Source organism: Phaenicophaeus curvirostris, chromosome 9 (genome assembly GCF_032191515.1).
Source record: "Phaenicophaeus curvirostris isolate KB17595 chromosome 9, BPBGC_Pcur_1.0, whole genome shotgun sequence".
In the NCBI taxonomy this organism is placed as follows: Eukaryota; Metazoa; Chordata; class Aves; order Cuculiformes; family Cuculidae; genus Phaenicophaeus; species Phaenicophaeus curvirostris.
This window is the reverse complement of record NC_091400.1, coordinates 22,053,541-22,070,143: the sequence shown is the minus strand read 5'-3', so window position 1 is coordinate 22,070,143 and position 16,603 is coordinate 22,053,541. Positions and strand designations below refer to the sequence as shown.

Sequence of the window (16,603 nt, the reverse complement as noted above, 5' to 3'; positions counted from 1 at the left end):
ACAAGTGTTGAAGTGTATTCCTATGCTTCTTGGTCTTGGTATCATGTAGATATTATTTACCTGCAAGCTTAAATTTAATTCTAAATGAAAACACTACAGTTAAGCTTATGGAACCAAGGACTAGAATGGAATGAGTTCTGTTCTGCTACTGCAGTGCTGGTGATACGTCTACAGAGAACTTTGATACCTTTTAAAGGGAAAAGGAACTGCCCCCCTGAATAGAACCAAATGTTACGTGCCATTTCTTACCCATGCAGAAAACAAGAGTGATCTGAAATCTAGGTAACAAAAGGGGGGAAGATGAGGGTTTTTCCTAGATCAAATGGTAGTATTTGTTAGTTAGATGATTACTGATGTGAAAGGAGAAAACACAGAGAAGAGTTTCAATCTAATTTGTGCCCCAGCATGGATGTAGGCCTGCGCGATGAGCAATCTCATTATACAAGAGATTTATTGTGTGCAGTATTCTATTGAATGTGAAGCTGTCATGACCCTCAGTCCATTTATATCAGATAACTGAATAACTGCATTCTTTTTTAAAGCCTGTCTCCCTTTAAGAGAAGCAAAGGTTCAAAGTATGAAACTTCTGATGTTTCAACTTACACAGGTATCTGGAAGGTTTTTTAAAGGCTTAGAAGCATGTGATTTGAAATGCGTCTGAGGATCTGCAGTAGTGTTTCCCAATGTTCTCAGCTTCCTTTACCCTGTGTGAAGATGAGATGAGTGCTGTGTAAACAATGTCAGTGACATCAGTGTTGGTAGCTGTGCCTTCACTAAAAAGTTCACTTTCATCAAAAAGTGGTTTTAGTGATTTGTAGCTCTAAATAAAGTGAGCTTCTCAGAGCTTTGGGCATTATTTCTGTTTTATGGAAGCATATATTGGAGGTTGCAGATGCTGTTTCTGTAAGGGGGGGAGCATGGAAGGCTTGCTGGCTTGAGAAAATTCTGTGGAGTAGCAGATTCTTATGCAGATCCGCTCCTTCAAGGGGATGTAAAATGATTTTACTTATTTTTTTATATTCTGTCTTGCAATGTTGACTTAGAAAAAATTATTAATCTTCTATAAATTAAAAACTACATCTGTGCAGTGATTGTGCATCTTATCCCAAACGCACATTCTGCCCAACCAAGGGTTGCTGCCTTTGCTTCAGCTTAACAACTGGTACGATTTGTTGTACTCCCTTAGGTGGAAACACTGAAGCAATTGTTACAAATTGGGTTTTAGTTTTTTTTTTCCCTGATTTGTAGTCCGAAAAAAACCCATAGTGTATTTTTCTCTCCCGTTTGACTTAGCAACAGGAGCAGGAGTGAGGCTAAGGATTGAATGCAGGGAAGAAAGACAGACTTGTCCTGTAGAGAGCAAAGATAAAGGCTCCGCCCTTTCATTGCAGAGACCTATGCTTCTGACTAGGCATAACTCATTTCAGTAGATGAGAGGCAGCTGCAGTTTCCCGGTCAGAAGGCAGCTGGGTCTTTCCATCTCTTTCTATCTTTCTTTAATGAATCTGCATGTTAGTCTTTTGACTTTCTACAGACCTGAGGCAAAGCAAGCCCTGCCAGAAAAACAAAAAAGTAGGGAAGCACACTACAGAGAAAATCCTGGGGAGATGGAAACAAACTGTGGTGGCTCCTTTAAATGGTGTTTCTAGGAAGAACTAGTGTATTGGGGAGATTTTTGTTGATTTTTTTTTTTGTTGTTTTCCTTCTGTTTATGAAACTGGCTGGAGAGAGAGTGAGTTTTGGAAAGGAAACGTAATGAGCTTGATAGAGGTGGGGGAAAGTGGTGAGAATAAACAGCGACAGCCATCAGGACAGGCTGGTGTTGATCTGTGCTTGCATGTGAGAAGATGACTGCTGAGTACAGTCACGATGAACTGTCTAGTATGATATCTAAAGGCTTATCTCAAGGCATTGTTAGTTCATCGGTAAGGAGGCTTTTTCTCTAGTCCGGTTCTCTGTCATAAACACAAATGCCTGACGTGAATTGAAAAAGCTTGGCTGCCTAAGGAAAATGTGAAACTCCAACACGTTTGATTTTGTAGCTGAAATGCGGAGGCAATATAATTGTTCAGATGGTATAGTGGATAGGAATCCAGTCACCCTGCAGTTCCACTGACTTGTTTATGGCCAGCTTTGGTCAAGTAATTCTGAAGGGTAACTGAAGCTTATTAACTCAGCTACCTGGTTGAGTGAAACCAAGTCCAAAGACTTAAAGGGGTCACTCGGACAGTAACAGTTACGTCAGCACGCAACTTTACAGTGTATTTCTCATATCACTTCTATTGCAAGATTTGACTTCACATTTTTGTAATGCAATATTTATTACGTTAGACATATCATCAGTGTTTCCTAGGGGGCTTGTTCTTACTTTCTGCGATTATTCTTTTCCATGTACGTTGATCTTCAAAGTTGCGTAACTAATTATGCATTTCCACTTGAATCAGTCTCTCTGACTGTTTTAATGCTTGTTTTCTTTTAATTTTGTTGTGTTTGCCATCATTTTTTCTGTGTGGAGAGGCAGAGATTAGATTGTTTTCAGTAATCTTTCTAGTGCGTTATCTGTGATGTGAAATTCTACATCTGTAAGTTCATGTCTGCCTTTTTTCCATTTTCCTTCTTTATCAGCTTCAGTCTAGTTTTATATAATTGTAAGTTATTCTTCTGACTATAGTGTTAAATGTCAGTTCCTCAGAAGTGGTTTATAAATGTAGAATATATAGATACAGAATTCTGTAACATATATAGAGTTCTATAATATAGAATTTTATTCTGATATTACAAAGTATCAGAATAAAAATCAAATCTTGATATTTTAGAAGAGCATCTGTGCAGTAAGTCACTGTCATTTTAAATTATTACTAATTTTAAATCTTTTTAGCTTTCCATTAAACGGTTAAAATAGTTTGATGTGATTTCATAACATTTAATTGGAGAGTAAGCATCCATTCTGTGTTACAGAATATAGAGATAACAGATAGTGACCTCATTTGGTAGCTTCTTATTTTTCAAAGCAAAAACTGCTGTGAGAATGATGTTTTACAGCAATTTTATTTCTGTTACACCACCTGCTATAATGGAGATGTGATAATAGTGATTAGAGGATGTTTTTTATGTTGAGTACAGGTTGCTTATTGCAGCATTGTTGCAAATCTTCATTTTAATTGTCACTCTCAAGCACTTCCACTATAGGGAGAAGAGTTCATCCATAGTCTGTTATTCTATCATAAAAACATAATTTTATGAGTAAGCTGGCTTTCAGTGAATTCTAGTAAAATGACAATGAAATTCTCTTGACTGTTTTTCCTAGCAATTTATGCTTTTTATTGAAAGTATAGGAATTTTGTCAAATTCCTTCTTGAAGCAATGTGTCCCACCTTACATAGTCAGTATTTATCAATCTCATTGATAGAAATCTTTAATTTTAAATGCAGTGAGGTTTAATGTTTCATCTTTGTTTGGTTACTAGGCTTAGGAAATCAAGGATGAATGTTTAATTATGTCTTTATTGTGCCTTTGTTCAATTGTGATTTCATTTTAACAGCATATCTGACTAAGAACAAGGAACTGAACTTGTGAAATATCAATATGATGCAGACAGAGAAAGGCAATGTATAGAAAAATGTTGATGCATTCATAGCCATATCCTAGAGAATGGAATATGTAATGGATTAAATTTTTCAAAGGAGCTTCAATCATGAGATTTCTTAAAAATATTAACCTTTAATTTTAGCAGACTTAAGCAAAGAGAAATGAGAACACCTTGCTAACGCAGGGATCTCTTTAGATTCTGTAAGTTTAGGTAGACTGAAGTTAAGTGAAAGCCAGGACATATGTTAGAAGATTTCCGTTGAAGTCATAGAGGAAAGTGTTGCTATCAACATTTTCAACAATGCAGACAAGAGCAATAGAATAATAAAGACTAAAGGTTGTTATTAATTATTGATACTAGTAACGATTAGGCTTCTCTGTATTTGTAAGCGCTATGAAGCATTGATACAAGCAATCTAGAAATTTGAACTCTATTCCTGCAAGCATTCAAAGCAGGTTAGACAAAAGGGCTCTGAATCCAAATGAGTTTTCTTTAGTGAGTGGGTGGGATCAGTTAATTTTATGATATACAGACCAGATGAAATATGGTATTTTTGGTCATTCTTTACGCAAGGCTTCGTCCACTGTGCTTCCCTCTGCATGTGAATAATGTGGTGTAAATCCGTGGAGAACATAAACAGAAGTATTTGCAACATTGAGGCTGTAGTTTGAATGGCAGGATTTCTTTGCTCTGCATCACAGTATTCCTGGGAGCAACACAGAGCTATAATCAGGTGCCCTGTTTTACCAGGCTAAATTTTGCCGGTAGTTGATCTATTAAAAGGAATTTCATATTCAGGGATTGGGAATAAATTAACTCCAGTGCAAAATATCCCAGCAATTTAGTTAAATCCAATAGCTCTGGTCATTTAGCCTTAAAATGACGGCATCCTTCATAGTGGTTAGAATTTATAGTTTGCAACAGGCATGTGTGAACTACATAGAGTCTGTTATGGCTTTTTGCTGTATGAAAAGGGAGAAACTTCTGCCATTTTAGCTTATTAGGAAATTAATAAGCTTTTTAGCTTTTCTCCAGCTGAAGCAAAGGAACTTTTGTGGCATGAGTTTGGTTCATAGCAACAATCTGAAAACAGCTTGAACCTAATAATTCTGTCTCCCAAGACTGGGTGGTTTTATAGCAAAAGTCACTGTTCACAGGCCAATGAACTGTTGTGGGGATATATGGTAAACTGTCATTTAACTTGATCTTCAGAGAGCCTTTCATCTGTAGATTCTATCATCCTCTACTGTGTTAGCAGCAGTTCTCTGGTCTGTACACATTTTGAGGACTTTTCTATTGGGATTAGGTGGAAAATTGCCTGTTGCTTTTTTTGATTAAGAATAAATATAAGGCCTGTTTTTCACCTATTGCTAAGTCAGCGTTTGTCAAGTGAGAAAAAGTAGCTTATTTTATTTCCATGATGATGGTCAGGTGTTCATACATAATATGTGTCATTTATGTTATGATACGTACAGTATATACGATGTGTGCTGTAATTCCTATTATGGACACTACGGTACCTATTTGGGTGGTGGACTTTGGAAGCCTGCAAGCTTATTTTCTATATTTTTGGGCTTCTCATCTGCTTGTCATAAATAATTTACTAGATTGCTGGCTTTGTCAGCGGCGCTTAAATAGATCTTGATTCAGTAACATTTTTCCTGTTTTATAACATTTGCATGCACAGTGCAACGGTTTGTACACCCAAGAAAATGTTCACACTTTTAATATACAGTTAATGAAACATCCTACTAGCCTTGTTCAACAGCACATGTTGGCCAAAAGTGGTACAACTCACAACTGTAAGTTCCATGCCTGTGAAAAGTATAGAAGTGTTTGGTTGCAAAAATAATATGCTTTTCACTATTTACGAATAGCAAGCACAATTGGAGATTTTGGAACTTAAATATATAATGGTTTTTTACCTGTGACATTTAATAGATGCCAACAGGTTTTCCTCAGCCATTTCAAGAGACCAGAAGATCATTTTTGCTGTCAATTAAGCTTTTTTTTTAATTTTGATATAAATTCCTGCAGCAGTTTGCTAAATAAGAAGATTAATAGTTCAAAAAGTTACCAGCAAATAAAAAAAAAAGTGACTAGAAGTGATTGTTTGGCAACTGGAACAATAATGGATTGAATTAAAAACTTTATGTAGTGAGTGGAGTTCTAGTTTTCTTGATAAAACTATTTTGGGTGTTCCCTGAATTGCTGCCCTGCATAATTAGTTGATATATTTGGGAGCTGTGATTAAAATAGAGTGACCACCCTACAATTAAGGATAATTAAATTGCTCGCAAACAGCATCACTGTTGGAAAACATGGAAATTTTTTTTTTTTCTGAAACTGCACATAATATGTTATAGTGTTACAGATTCATGGCTTTTTTTCATCACAGCGTAGCATCTCTTATGTGAGTGTTGCATTTAAGTTAATTACCTGGTCAGCTGTTTCTGAGCTTACTGCAATCAGGCTGTGAAGTGCTGGCCCTAACATGTGTGCCTTCAAACAGGCTGGGTGGTCACCCTATTATTCAGGTCCCATTTTTATATTCAGAACAACTCTGAAGGTGAGTAAGGCAAAGGCAATTCAGAATTACCACTCCTTCTGCAAAAAAACCTGCTTTATTCAGCAGAATGATGTCTTTTCCTAGAAAAACAGCAGCAGGTGGCTGAATAAATCACTCGGATAATCACATCCCTTACATTACCCATATTCATTCAGTCCAATACATTATGCATTCACAGCAGTGGAAGTGGTATGGTTTGAATCCGGTGCCTGCATTGATAAATTCACCTCTACATGTCTGTATGTTGATTATCTTCAGTTATTCATCACTTACTGAACACCATGGACATTTTAAAGTCACCTTGTATCTCATTATTTCATCTATAGGTTTTTTTGCAAAAGACGTTGAGAATCCAGATGTGCTTTGAAATCTCAAATGCGATTACTTTGAATGAATTAAAGAAAGGCTTATTGAAAAGGACCAATTGGATTCCAGACTTGTTACTGTAATTTACGATTCCTCCTCCCCCTTCTTCTCTTTCTCATCCTTTTTGTCCTCCTCTACAAGCATCTTTCCCCTCCTCCCAGAGTAATCCTGGTACTATGTGCAGTATTTTGTTTACAGTAGTATAAACATTTTCAGCCTGTGACTTCATTGCTGAAATAACTCACCTCTTTCATATCAACTCTTACCCAGGAGCCGTACAGCAGACTCATTGATGTAGGTTTTTTTATGCATGGCAGCCAAGGCCAAGCTGTGATTTCATTGCATGATGCAACCTCACCCTTTTTGGTTGTCTATGGGATTAATTCTAATCTATTCTTGTATTGCCTGTGCATGCCAATGTGCTTCCCATAATGGTGTATACATTGAATGCAGTCGAAGCATTAAGTGCATGAACTGGAATTAAAAGAACCCATAACATTTGAAAGTTCGAGCAAATCTAAGTTATGCTTACCAAGACCTGCAGTGAAGCTTTTATAGAATGATTTGGACTTCAAATTTTTCAGGTCTACTTAAGATTTGCAGCATGCTACAGTAGTTCATGGACTAGAAAGACAATTGCAGGGTGGTCGAGATGTGGGAGTTTGCTGTTGTGTTGTAATGATGGCTGAATGATGCACTTAGCATTCAGAAAGATAAACCTTTCCCTGCTGCTGACTTTAGAAGCAGGTGACAGTGAACAGAGGTAAGATTATGTATAATTGTTTATTAAAGTTAGTATTTCAGAAGAATTTTGAAGTGCAACAGGTTTGGTTTTTAGTAGTAAATAGCATGCAAAATAATTTTAAGTGTATTGCTTTATAAAACACCACAAAAATAAAATTTCAAATGAAGAACTGTTACCCTGCTCTAAGTTTCCTTTACAAATGAACTTGTGACCATCCTAAGCAACCTCTTATTCATGTTATTAAGTGTATTCAAATAAATCTTTCAGCAGTGCAGTAGAAGATATCATTTAATGCTAATTCTGTTGTTTCCTGATAAAAAAAAAAAGAAACAATAATTTGTCAAGTGGCTTGGAACACTGTCTGAACACAGTTTTTTACTGCTGTCAGTCTGTTCAGAAGTTACTTCTTGTTCTTTTGGGGGGGATCAAATTGAATTTCCAGATGGCAAATTAATAATCAACTTGTTGAATAAACTATGTTCATCCTATATGTTTAACTTTTCAAGCCAATAATACAAACTGTTATGATGTTTAAAAATGATAATTGAGCAGAGATATATATATAAAGGAGAAAGATGCTTTCAGTGTGTGCTTTTAAGCACTGATGACATGCAATATATTAAAAAAAAATAAAAAGGGGAAGTAATTTCCACAGCTTTTGTCATGCCACCCACATCCTGATACTGTGGTGTCCTGAGAATGTTTATTATTTAGGATTACTTAGTATTTTTTGATTTTTTATGTTTTTCATGTATTCCACATAATAACCATTTGTATTTTTTTCTTACAATGAAGGAGAATTCTTTTAGAACTGTAAAACCGATGAGACCTATATCTATAATGCAGTATGCAGTTCTTCCTCCTGAAATTGGTTGAAAATGGGTTGTTACACCAGTCCTTTCCAGTACTTCCATGTGTAAGCCTAACTACCTGTCTGTTTTCCCATGCACTGCAGCTGGGATAAAAAGGTGTTGATGATAAAGTGTATGTTTGCAAGCCATGTAGAGCAAAAGGGCCATTATAGATTAATTTTTAGCAGCACGATAATCCTCTTTTTACACTGATGTAAAGTAGTTTTATATCGGGCTTGTGATAATTGATTTGAGCCACTGCTGCAGGTGCTGTCAATACCTTGTTCCATTTGTTAATGGAGATGAAGTGACTGCTAAAATAGAAAGGGATAGTGTCATTAACCTGCCTAAAAAGGGCTTTGCCTTTCCCATTTAGAAAAGCACTGTGATTGATGCTGTCACTCAAACTCCAGGCTAGTTTTCTTGTCTGAAAAGTTGATCTAGGAAAGAATTGAAGTATTTTTTTCAAATTTCTTCTTTTTCATTCAACCTGGTTTTATTCATCTGCAAAGTAAATGTGGCTCTTCAGTGAGTCTTCTATGGAATCAGCATTTTGCTGTAAGAATACGGTAATCTGCTCTTGAGGAAGTCCTGGTAAATGATCAGATTCCAAATTTCAAATTCCAAATTTCTAAGTAGGAAAGTTTACTGGATCACAGTTACATGAGTGGGGAAAGTGAGCCATAGCGAGGAGAGCATTGGTAGAGAGACTGGGTATGTGTGTTGTATTTTAAAAATGTACATGCCATAGAGGTTCCATGGGAGGCCAGGGAAAGAATAAGGGAAACACTTCTAACACTTCACCGTTTTCCCTAAAGAGCTCATTCCAGTGTTTGTTTTAACTGAAAGAGTTTTGTGTTTCTGATCTACTTCTCACTACCTTGATCCATTTCCATTTGTTCAATTCTCTGTGAACATGGGAAAGGGATTAGTATTCTTTTTGCAGCATCATATGATGTGTTTGTATTTTCATGTCACAAGTTATTTTTCTGTTCTCTGGAGCTGACAGCTACAATGACTTATTACTCCTCAATACACTTTGATAGATGGTAATTAAGAACAATTATGTCAAATAATAACTGAAAGGGGTCTTCTTACAAAGTAGAAACATGAAGATTGTCAGCTTTAGTAAATAGGGAATGGAATCTTTCTGTAGTGCACTCAACGGACTAGATATAACTGAAGTGCTTTATTAATTATTGTCAAAAAGGTGATAATAGAAGATTAGTTGAGTCAGTATACTGATGTTTTTCTCTTTAATACGTTAGGAATCTCATTTAAACCCCCTTGATTAAAAATGTCATCCCTGACATTGTTGCTCTATGGTTCTATTAGAATTGGCTTGTTATTAGGGAGGTTGTTTTGCCAAGGTCATGTCATACTATTTGCACTTTACAGTGTTCTCACCTTATGGTAAGAAATTGCCCACTCCAATGTAAAATAAAATAATATGCCCTTTGTGGTTCTCAGAAAACCTTTTCAAAGGCTTCCCGTCTTAGGTGGGATGAAGATCTTAATGGTATATTCTGCAAGTAAACACATGTTTTGGCTTCTGTGCGCTGGAAGAGCTTGAGATTTATGGAGGCTGACTTACTTATGCCTGTTTTAGCTCTCAGTTCCTGGTTGTTTAGTTGTTCTGCAGGAATCTTCCTTTGGCTTTTGTTTGTGGAAGTCAGTAATTAGGGAAGACATGCTGCAGGCAGTATGAATGTACACAGGCTCTGATGAAATTAAGATATAGGCTGTTTTCAGAGCAAGCAGTTTTGAAGTGCATATTTTTTATATCACCCAGCAATTCAATACGAAAATGCAAAGAAAAGTTTCTTGTTTTCATGCTTGTATACAATTTCGTGTTTCGACTGAGAAAGGTAAGGATTTGATGTTGCTTGAGTTCTGTGGTGTGTTGGCTTCTGTTTTCCTAGGGCACTCTGTGAAGAAACAATGATGTACTTAAAATGTATGGAAAATGTGAAAAAGAAAAATGAAAACAGTCAACATTGTACAGAAATTTACCAAGCTGTATTAGTGCTTTGAGGTGAAATAAGTACCGGCAATGTTGCTGCTGAGTAGATGCAATCACAAAGTGCCCTGTGAAAGACAATTACGCTAGGCAAAATCTTGTGGATCTGAGATGGGCATCACCTTTCTTCTGCCATTGTACCACCTTAGTTTGGCTTTTAATTTCATACACAGATGTGATGGAAATTAAAATTAAGATCCTCTCTTTCTTTCCCACTGACAAAAGTTTCTAAACTGAAATTTGCATTAAAAACTGGAAAGTCACAGCATTTAAATTTATCTTTAAATTTAAACCAAGTTAACATTCACAGAACAAAAGAAGAACCTTTTATGCCCTGTTCTGTATCACATGACCCAGAAAAGTGAAAGATTCGTAAGGATAAACAACATATCTCATTCTTAGAAAAAATCTTTGCTAAATGGTGCTGCTGTACCAGTTTTTCTCATTTTGTTGTTGCTTATTTCATCTGATGGTGAATTTTTTTGAAGGAATTTAAGAAACCTGTTAGTTTTACCTCAAATTAGTCTAAAAGCTTGTGAAGGTCTCCTTGTGCACTAGGGAGATAATATAGAAGTACTCAGTTGTAGGAGGCATCTGTAGAACAGATGAGTCATGATGCATTTTTTAATTACATTGGAAATTGACGAGTAATATTCTAATGCCAGTTTGTGATCTGTCAGACTTTAAAAGATAACAGAAGATGTTATGTCAGAAATTAGGAAAGGGAAATAAGGACAGGCACTTGCATTGTTCCTTGTTTTTGCTGAAAAGCAGTTTCTTTGAGGAGCTTGCAATTTATAAGGTATATATTAAGCAGTAATCTAAAAAATCTTGGAAGATAGCTTTTTTTTTCACTTTTTTTGACAGTTCATCTTGCATTTTGATTGTATTTGTAGTTTCCTTATTTAGTTTAGGGGAAATGGCCCCAAGATGTGCCAGTGGAGATGTAAGTTGGGTATTAGGAGGGATTTCTTTACTGAAAGAGTTGTCAAGTGCTGGCACAGGCTGCCCAGGGAGGTGGTTGAGTCACCATCCTTGGAGGGGTGTAAGATGAGTAGATGGTGTTCTTGGGGACAGACTTAGTGGGGCTGGGTCGATGGTTGGACTCGATGATCTTAAAGGTCTTTTCCAACCAACACCATTCTGTGATTTAAAATTGAACAAAAATGATACTGGAGGTTGATACAATTTGAAGATGGCTTCACGTATATGAGCCTGGGGTCAATAATGCATGTTTTATTTTGGCATTCTGGTCTAGACAGGTAGCCCATGCAGTGGCTGTGGAACTGCGAAGTGGCTGCACCCAGAGGGTGGTTGGTGGTCAATAGCTTCTTTTCTAACAGGCAGTCTGTCACAAGTGGGGTCCCTCAGTGATCGATATTGGGCGCAATGCTGTTTAGCATCTTTGTAAGTGATCCAGATGGTGGGATCAAGATTACTAGGATGAATTTTAGTGGTGATACCAAACTGAATGGGGAAGTGGACACTTCTGAAGGGAGAGCCACCCTGCAAGAAGACCTGGATAGGCTGGAAGAGCGGGGTAACAAGAACCTTATGAAGTTCAAGAAGGATAAGTGTAAGGTCTTGCACCTGGGAAAACATAACCCAGGTGTGCAGCACAGGCTGGGATCTACCTGGCTGGGGAGAAGCTCTGTGGAAGGAGACCTGAGGGTCCTGGTGGGCGACAAGCTCAATATGAGCAAGGAGCATGCTGCTGTGGCAGAGAAAGCCAACAAGATGCTGGGTTGCATCAAGAAGGTAATCACTGGCAGAAATAATGAAGTTGTTACAGGTAGATGTCACTATGATTGCAAAGCTGTCTTCAAGTCTGAATGAACGTAGAATTTCTTCCCCTTCCTTCTGTGTGGCCATAACAGCACTGGGACATAGATTGATACATCGTGCTGAGGCTTTGACCTGAAGTTGGAAATGGGCTTTACAGCTCCTATCAAGAGGTGAAATGATAGCAGGAAACAACACTCAGGATATTTCTCTCTGTTCCTATTGTGGTATCCTGGAAATATTCTGTGAAGTTGTCTTCTATGGAAAGTTTCATATTACTATACTTGCAGAAACAATTTCATAAAACATTAAAATGTGTACTTTTTTTTTTTGTCCTCTTTGACTCATTCTATGACTATTCAAAGAATAATTCCAGTCGAACCACTTCAGGTGAATTAGAAGCATTTTGAATGAATCATAAATAAGTGGGAATATAATCCATAAATACATGAAATAAACTTGTGACCGAAATAGTTAAACAGCAGTAATTTTTATGAATTGAAGTGACAAGGGGTTTGTTTGCTTATTCAAAAATTGTCCTGTAAAGTGTTGGTGTCAGTGTGAATCATGAAAAAGATGTAAGGATGCTGGGAACAGTGTGTCAAAACTTTGTCCCATGTAAAGTTAAACTGCAGTAATTTTGATACCTCTTACGTAGTTGCTCTTGTTCACTGAGTGACTTTATTGCCTATGGTACCTGGATAACTGGGCTTTCCAGCTACTGGTATTGCTATAAAACTGCTGTAGTAAACTGAACAGGTAAATAGTGGAAATGTCAAACTGAAATGAAGAGTGGTCTTAAAAGAACAGAAGCGGAAAGGAGAGAATTAACAAGAGTGTAGCCCGTGGCTGAAAAATTCAACACAGTTCTGTCATTACTGCAGAGCAGGAAAGTGACGCCCACTGTTGTTCCTCTAGATGGGATTTTTATATTAAATCGTAGCACAGAGCACGCATTTGCAGCAAATGATAACTTGACTGTCAGTCTCTTAAATCTTGCTTGCGTAGGCCAGGCATTGCTTGTAGCATTTTGTTTATTACATAAAAAGATGGCAGGCAAAGGGGGATTACAGTCCTTGATAGATGATCAGCAGGATATCCCTATGTTAAGTAAAATACAATTGGTGCTGTGAGATTTTCTTTTCAAATCACAAGAATTCATGGCGAGAGCGGATTTTGTTCAATTTTTATGTAGCAGATTGAAGACGCTCTTTCAAAGTGCACATAAATATTGCATTTAGAGTTACATCGTTACTGCAATTTTTATCTAGTTACATTCAGTCTTTCCTATCATTGCCACTATAACATTATTTCATTGATTTTTAGTGTCATTTCTCCTGGCTTTTAGTGGTAGAAATGCATGAAAACACACTTACAATGAAACAGGTTTACACAAAGGAGTAATAAAAGCATTTTTAACAGTCTGTTATCTTCTTCAAAGGTGAAACCTTTGCTGACCTAAAGAGGTGAAATCCGCTAGGACAAGCCATCTGATTTTAGTTTGAAACAGGGAACATATTATTAGTCCTGGAGACCCCAGCACACTACTGTTTGGAACTCTTCAGAACTATTGCACTTCTGGTTTGGGGAAACTTGATGTAAAGAGAAGTTTCAAATTAGTTTCCTTTCTGCAGCAGGTGTAGTGGTGCAATGATAGATAGAGTGGCTGTATTCTTCTCAGCTCAAATGTGAGCTACAGTTGGAAAAAAAAAATCCAAATTGAAGAATATCACCAAAATTTCATTTGGAAAATTTAAACATTTGTATAATCCTGACATGTCTTTCTGACAAAATCATTTAAAATAAAAAGGAAAGGACATTGTGTTTGTCTTTGAAATGGATAACATGGAAACTGGAAGAGAAAGATGAACTCTAGAATGAAGGATGCTTTAGGGCTATTACTAGCAGAGGTAGTAACTCTGGTATTAAGTCCCAAGTCAGGACTGTGGTCTGCTGTGGTAAGTCTCGTGCAAACAAGATGAAGCTGTATTATTGTTAGCCAATTTGTCAGTTCTTATAGGTTTTTGTAAAGGACAGTGGTACAGAAGTGCAGACGTTAGCTGTGACCTTAGCTGACCTGATCTAATAACCATGACAAAGTACCAAATAGCTGTAGAAAGGAAGTTAATGAAGCTCTCTTTTCCTGGTTATAAATCTGTGCAATTCCATTAGCTTCAGCCAGTTTCTGCAGCTGTTACAGGAAACAAATCTGGAATTATGGGTCCAAGCCTCTCTGTTGGTGCGGGGTTTTGCATTCTGCATCTGCTGTGCTTGCTGTGATTTCTGTTGATGGGCTGCATGGTGACACAATGTGTAGCTTACCTGACTTTGGCAAAATCCTTTACTCAGTAACACTGTACAGAAAACGATCCTGTAGGTAAAGGTGTATTTATAATGTCTAAGGTGCTATTTTCCAGCCTATGTGTTAGCGTTTGGTTTATCTTCCCTTTTGCCTGCTTTTGTAAATTATTTTTGTTTGAATTATAACAGAAATGTTTCACAACTTCATTGTCTTTGCAAATAGTTTTTTAAAAACCATTGTAATATAGTTTCCTATAGCACTGGAGCTTCCTAAACATAAAGCTGTTGTACATCAAGGAAAGTTTTGCTGTATTACATTCATGCATCTAAAGACAGGAGAGGGCATGCTATACTTAACTTGTATGGCCTGTAATGTATACAAGGAATGGAAAACTTGGCTGCATGTGTAATGACCTAGTAGCCCAGGTAATTTCCTTTCTGCCTTTAATTAGGTAACTGACATTCATAACGCGTAGAATCTTGCTTGTTGAGCAGTCTAGAATTATATTTGCAGAGCTACCACTATGCTAACTGGTATTACATTCAGATTCAGTGATTTATTTGACCTGGGAAGCCAAAGAATTTCTTCTTTCCTAAAAGGATGTTTTCTAGGGTTCCAAATGATCTACATTCTAGTTCTCCACTATATTATAGTTTTGATGGATGCGCGATCATTTGAGATATATGTGTGTATATATGTATATAAGGTAGGACATTATATATATTATATACATAAACATATATTAGGACAAGACTTGTGCTTTGGTCTGTGACTCCAATATAGTTCTGTGGCTTCACCAACCTGTTCATAATCTTTACAAATAAATCACTAATCACACTGGTGGAAGTTCTTCTTCCTTGGGTAAAAGTATATCTATAAAGTACCAGTTTGTATAGAGTAAGCTTTGGACCTGTCCCACTGTTAAATAAAGAGTAAATAAGCTAGAATTTGCACTGGCTGCCTGACACACACAAAGGTCTTTTAATTAACCTGCATGCAGAAATTAACCCTTAGAGTACTGCTTCAAATACCACAATTCATTTTGTTGTTTAATTTTACCAGTGGGCTATGCTGCTTTCCTACTCAGCTCATAGTGCTGTACATAAAGTACGTTAAACAGCCATATACAAAAAAAGAATTGAGAAAAAAACAACCAAAACCCAGACCCAACTTCTTATAAACAAGCATTTCTACAAGACTTAAGTACCCCAGGTTGCTAATGGATAACATATTCCTAAGCAACTATATTTTTAAGGTTTTGTATTATGCCATGTTAAACCCATGTAATGTTTCACTGTAGCTGTGTGTTTGTTAGGTTTATTCCTAAAGTATCCTAGGTATGTCTCATATAGAAAGAAGTCAGTTCTTTAAGGGTTAATGTGGGGTTAAGGAATCCTGAGGTATTTTTCTGCTTGTCCTTTCCTAAAGTTACCTGCATGTTAATTCTCAGATATTACCTGAACAGGTGAATATGAAGACTGTATGAATGACTAACTGAATGAATGACATAACACATTTGAAATGCTTGCTTGTATCTTGTAAACTACTGGAGAACAGATATGCGATTTCTGAATCAAGGTCTTAAATGCATAAAAACCTCCCCAGAGTCAAAACTCATATACTGACAATTTACTCCCATTTCTTTTTCTTTCAAATAGCCCAATAGAATCCTGCCAGAATTTCTACAAAGATTTCACGTTACAGATTGACATGGCTTTCAATGTGTTCTTCCTACTCTACTTCGGCTTGCGTGTAAGTAGCTTGTCTTTGATGGCATGAGTCAGGGAGGGAATGTAGCTATTGGATAGGGAGAGTCTTTGAGTACAGCCTGGCTTTGCAATGGCTGGGCAAGCTCATTTCTAAAATGCACGACCAAAGCGTTTGATTGAGAACATTTAGGTACTAATAATAAGCATCTGAGATCGCTAAGGAGGCAAAGTTTAGAAGTTAAGCTGTCTGTTCCAGAATATTCCTGAATGTTCCAGAATGTTACTGTGTGGTAGAAAGTGAAAACTGTTATAGGTCAGTACTGGTTTCAGTACTGGTTTCAGTACTGACCTTGTACTGGTTTCAGTACAATACAGTTTCAGTGTTCTCAATGGAGTGAGAACTTAGGAAGACTAGTGAATTCTTGATATAATCCTATGCTGCTGGATATATCTTTGGCAGTTGAAGGTTGAGATAACAGCTGGTAGAGCTGCTATATTCCACTATATGCCCATCCACTTTCCCAGACTGCTAAGGAGTGCTTTGCAGAAGCTGTAACTACCAGTCCATGTGCTGAAATGTATGTCCTTAGCACTTGCTGTAAATCCAGTAATGCTGTTTCAGGATCTAAAAGTTGGGACATCTGAAACAGGTAGGGACTTGTAAAAGTGT

The 16,603-nt window shown here is 37.0% G+C and overlaps 1 protein-coding gene across 25 annotated transcripts in view; it reads left to right on the top strand.

Moving 5' to 3' along the window:
• Nucleotides 1–16,603, top strand: part of KCNMA1 (potassium calcium-activated channel subfamily M alpha 1) — a 438,776-nt gene that overhangs the window by 238,775 nt on the left and 183,398 nt on the right. For all 25 annotated transcript variants that reach the window (XM_069863465.1, XM_069863457.1, XM_069863453.1 and 22 more), the window contains exon 4: nucleotides 15,883–15,976. In XM_069863465.1, coding sequence (XP_069719566.1) covers nucleotides 15,883–15,976 — 94 coding nt within the window. The remainder of the gene's footprint in view (nucleotides 1–15,882; nucleotides 15,977–16,603) is intronic.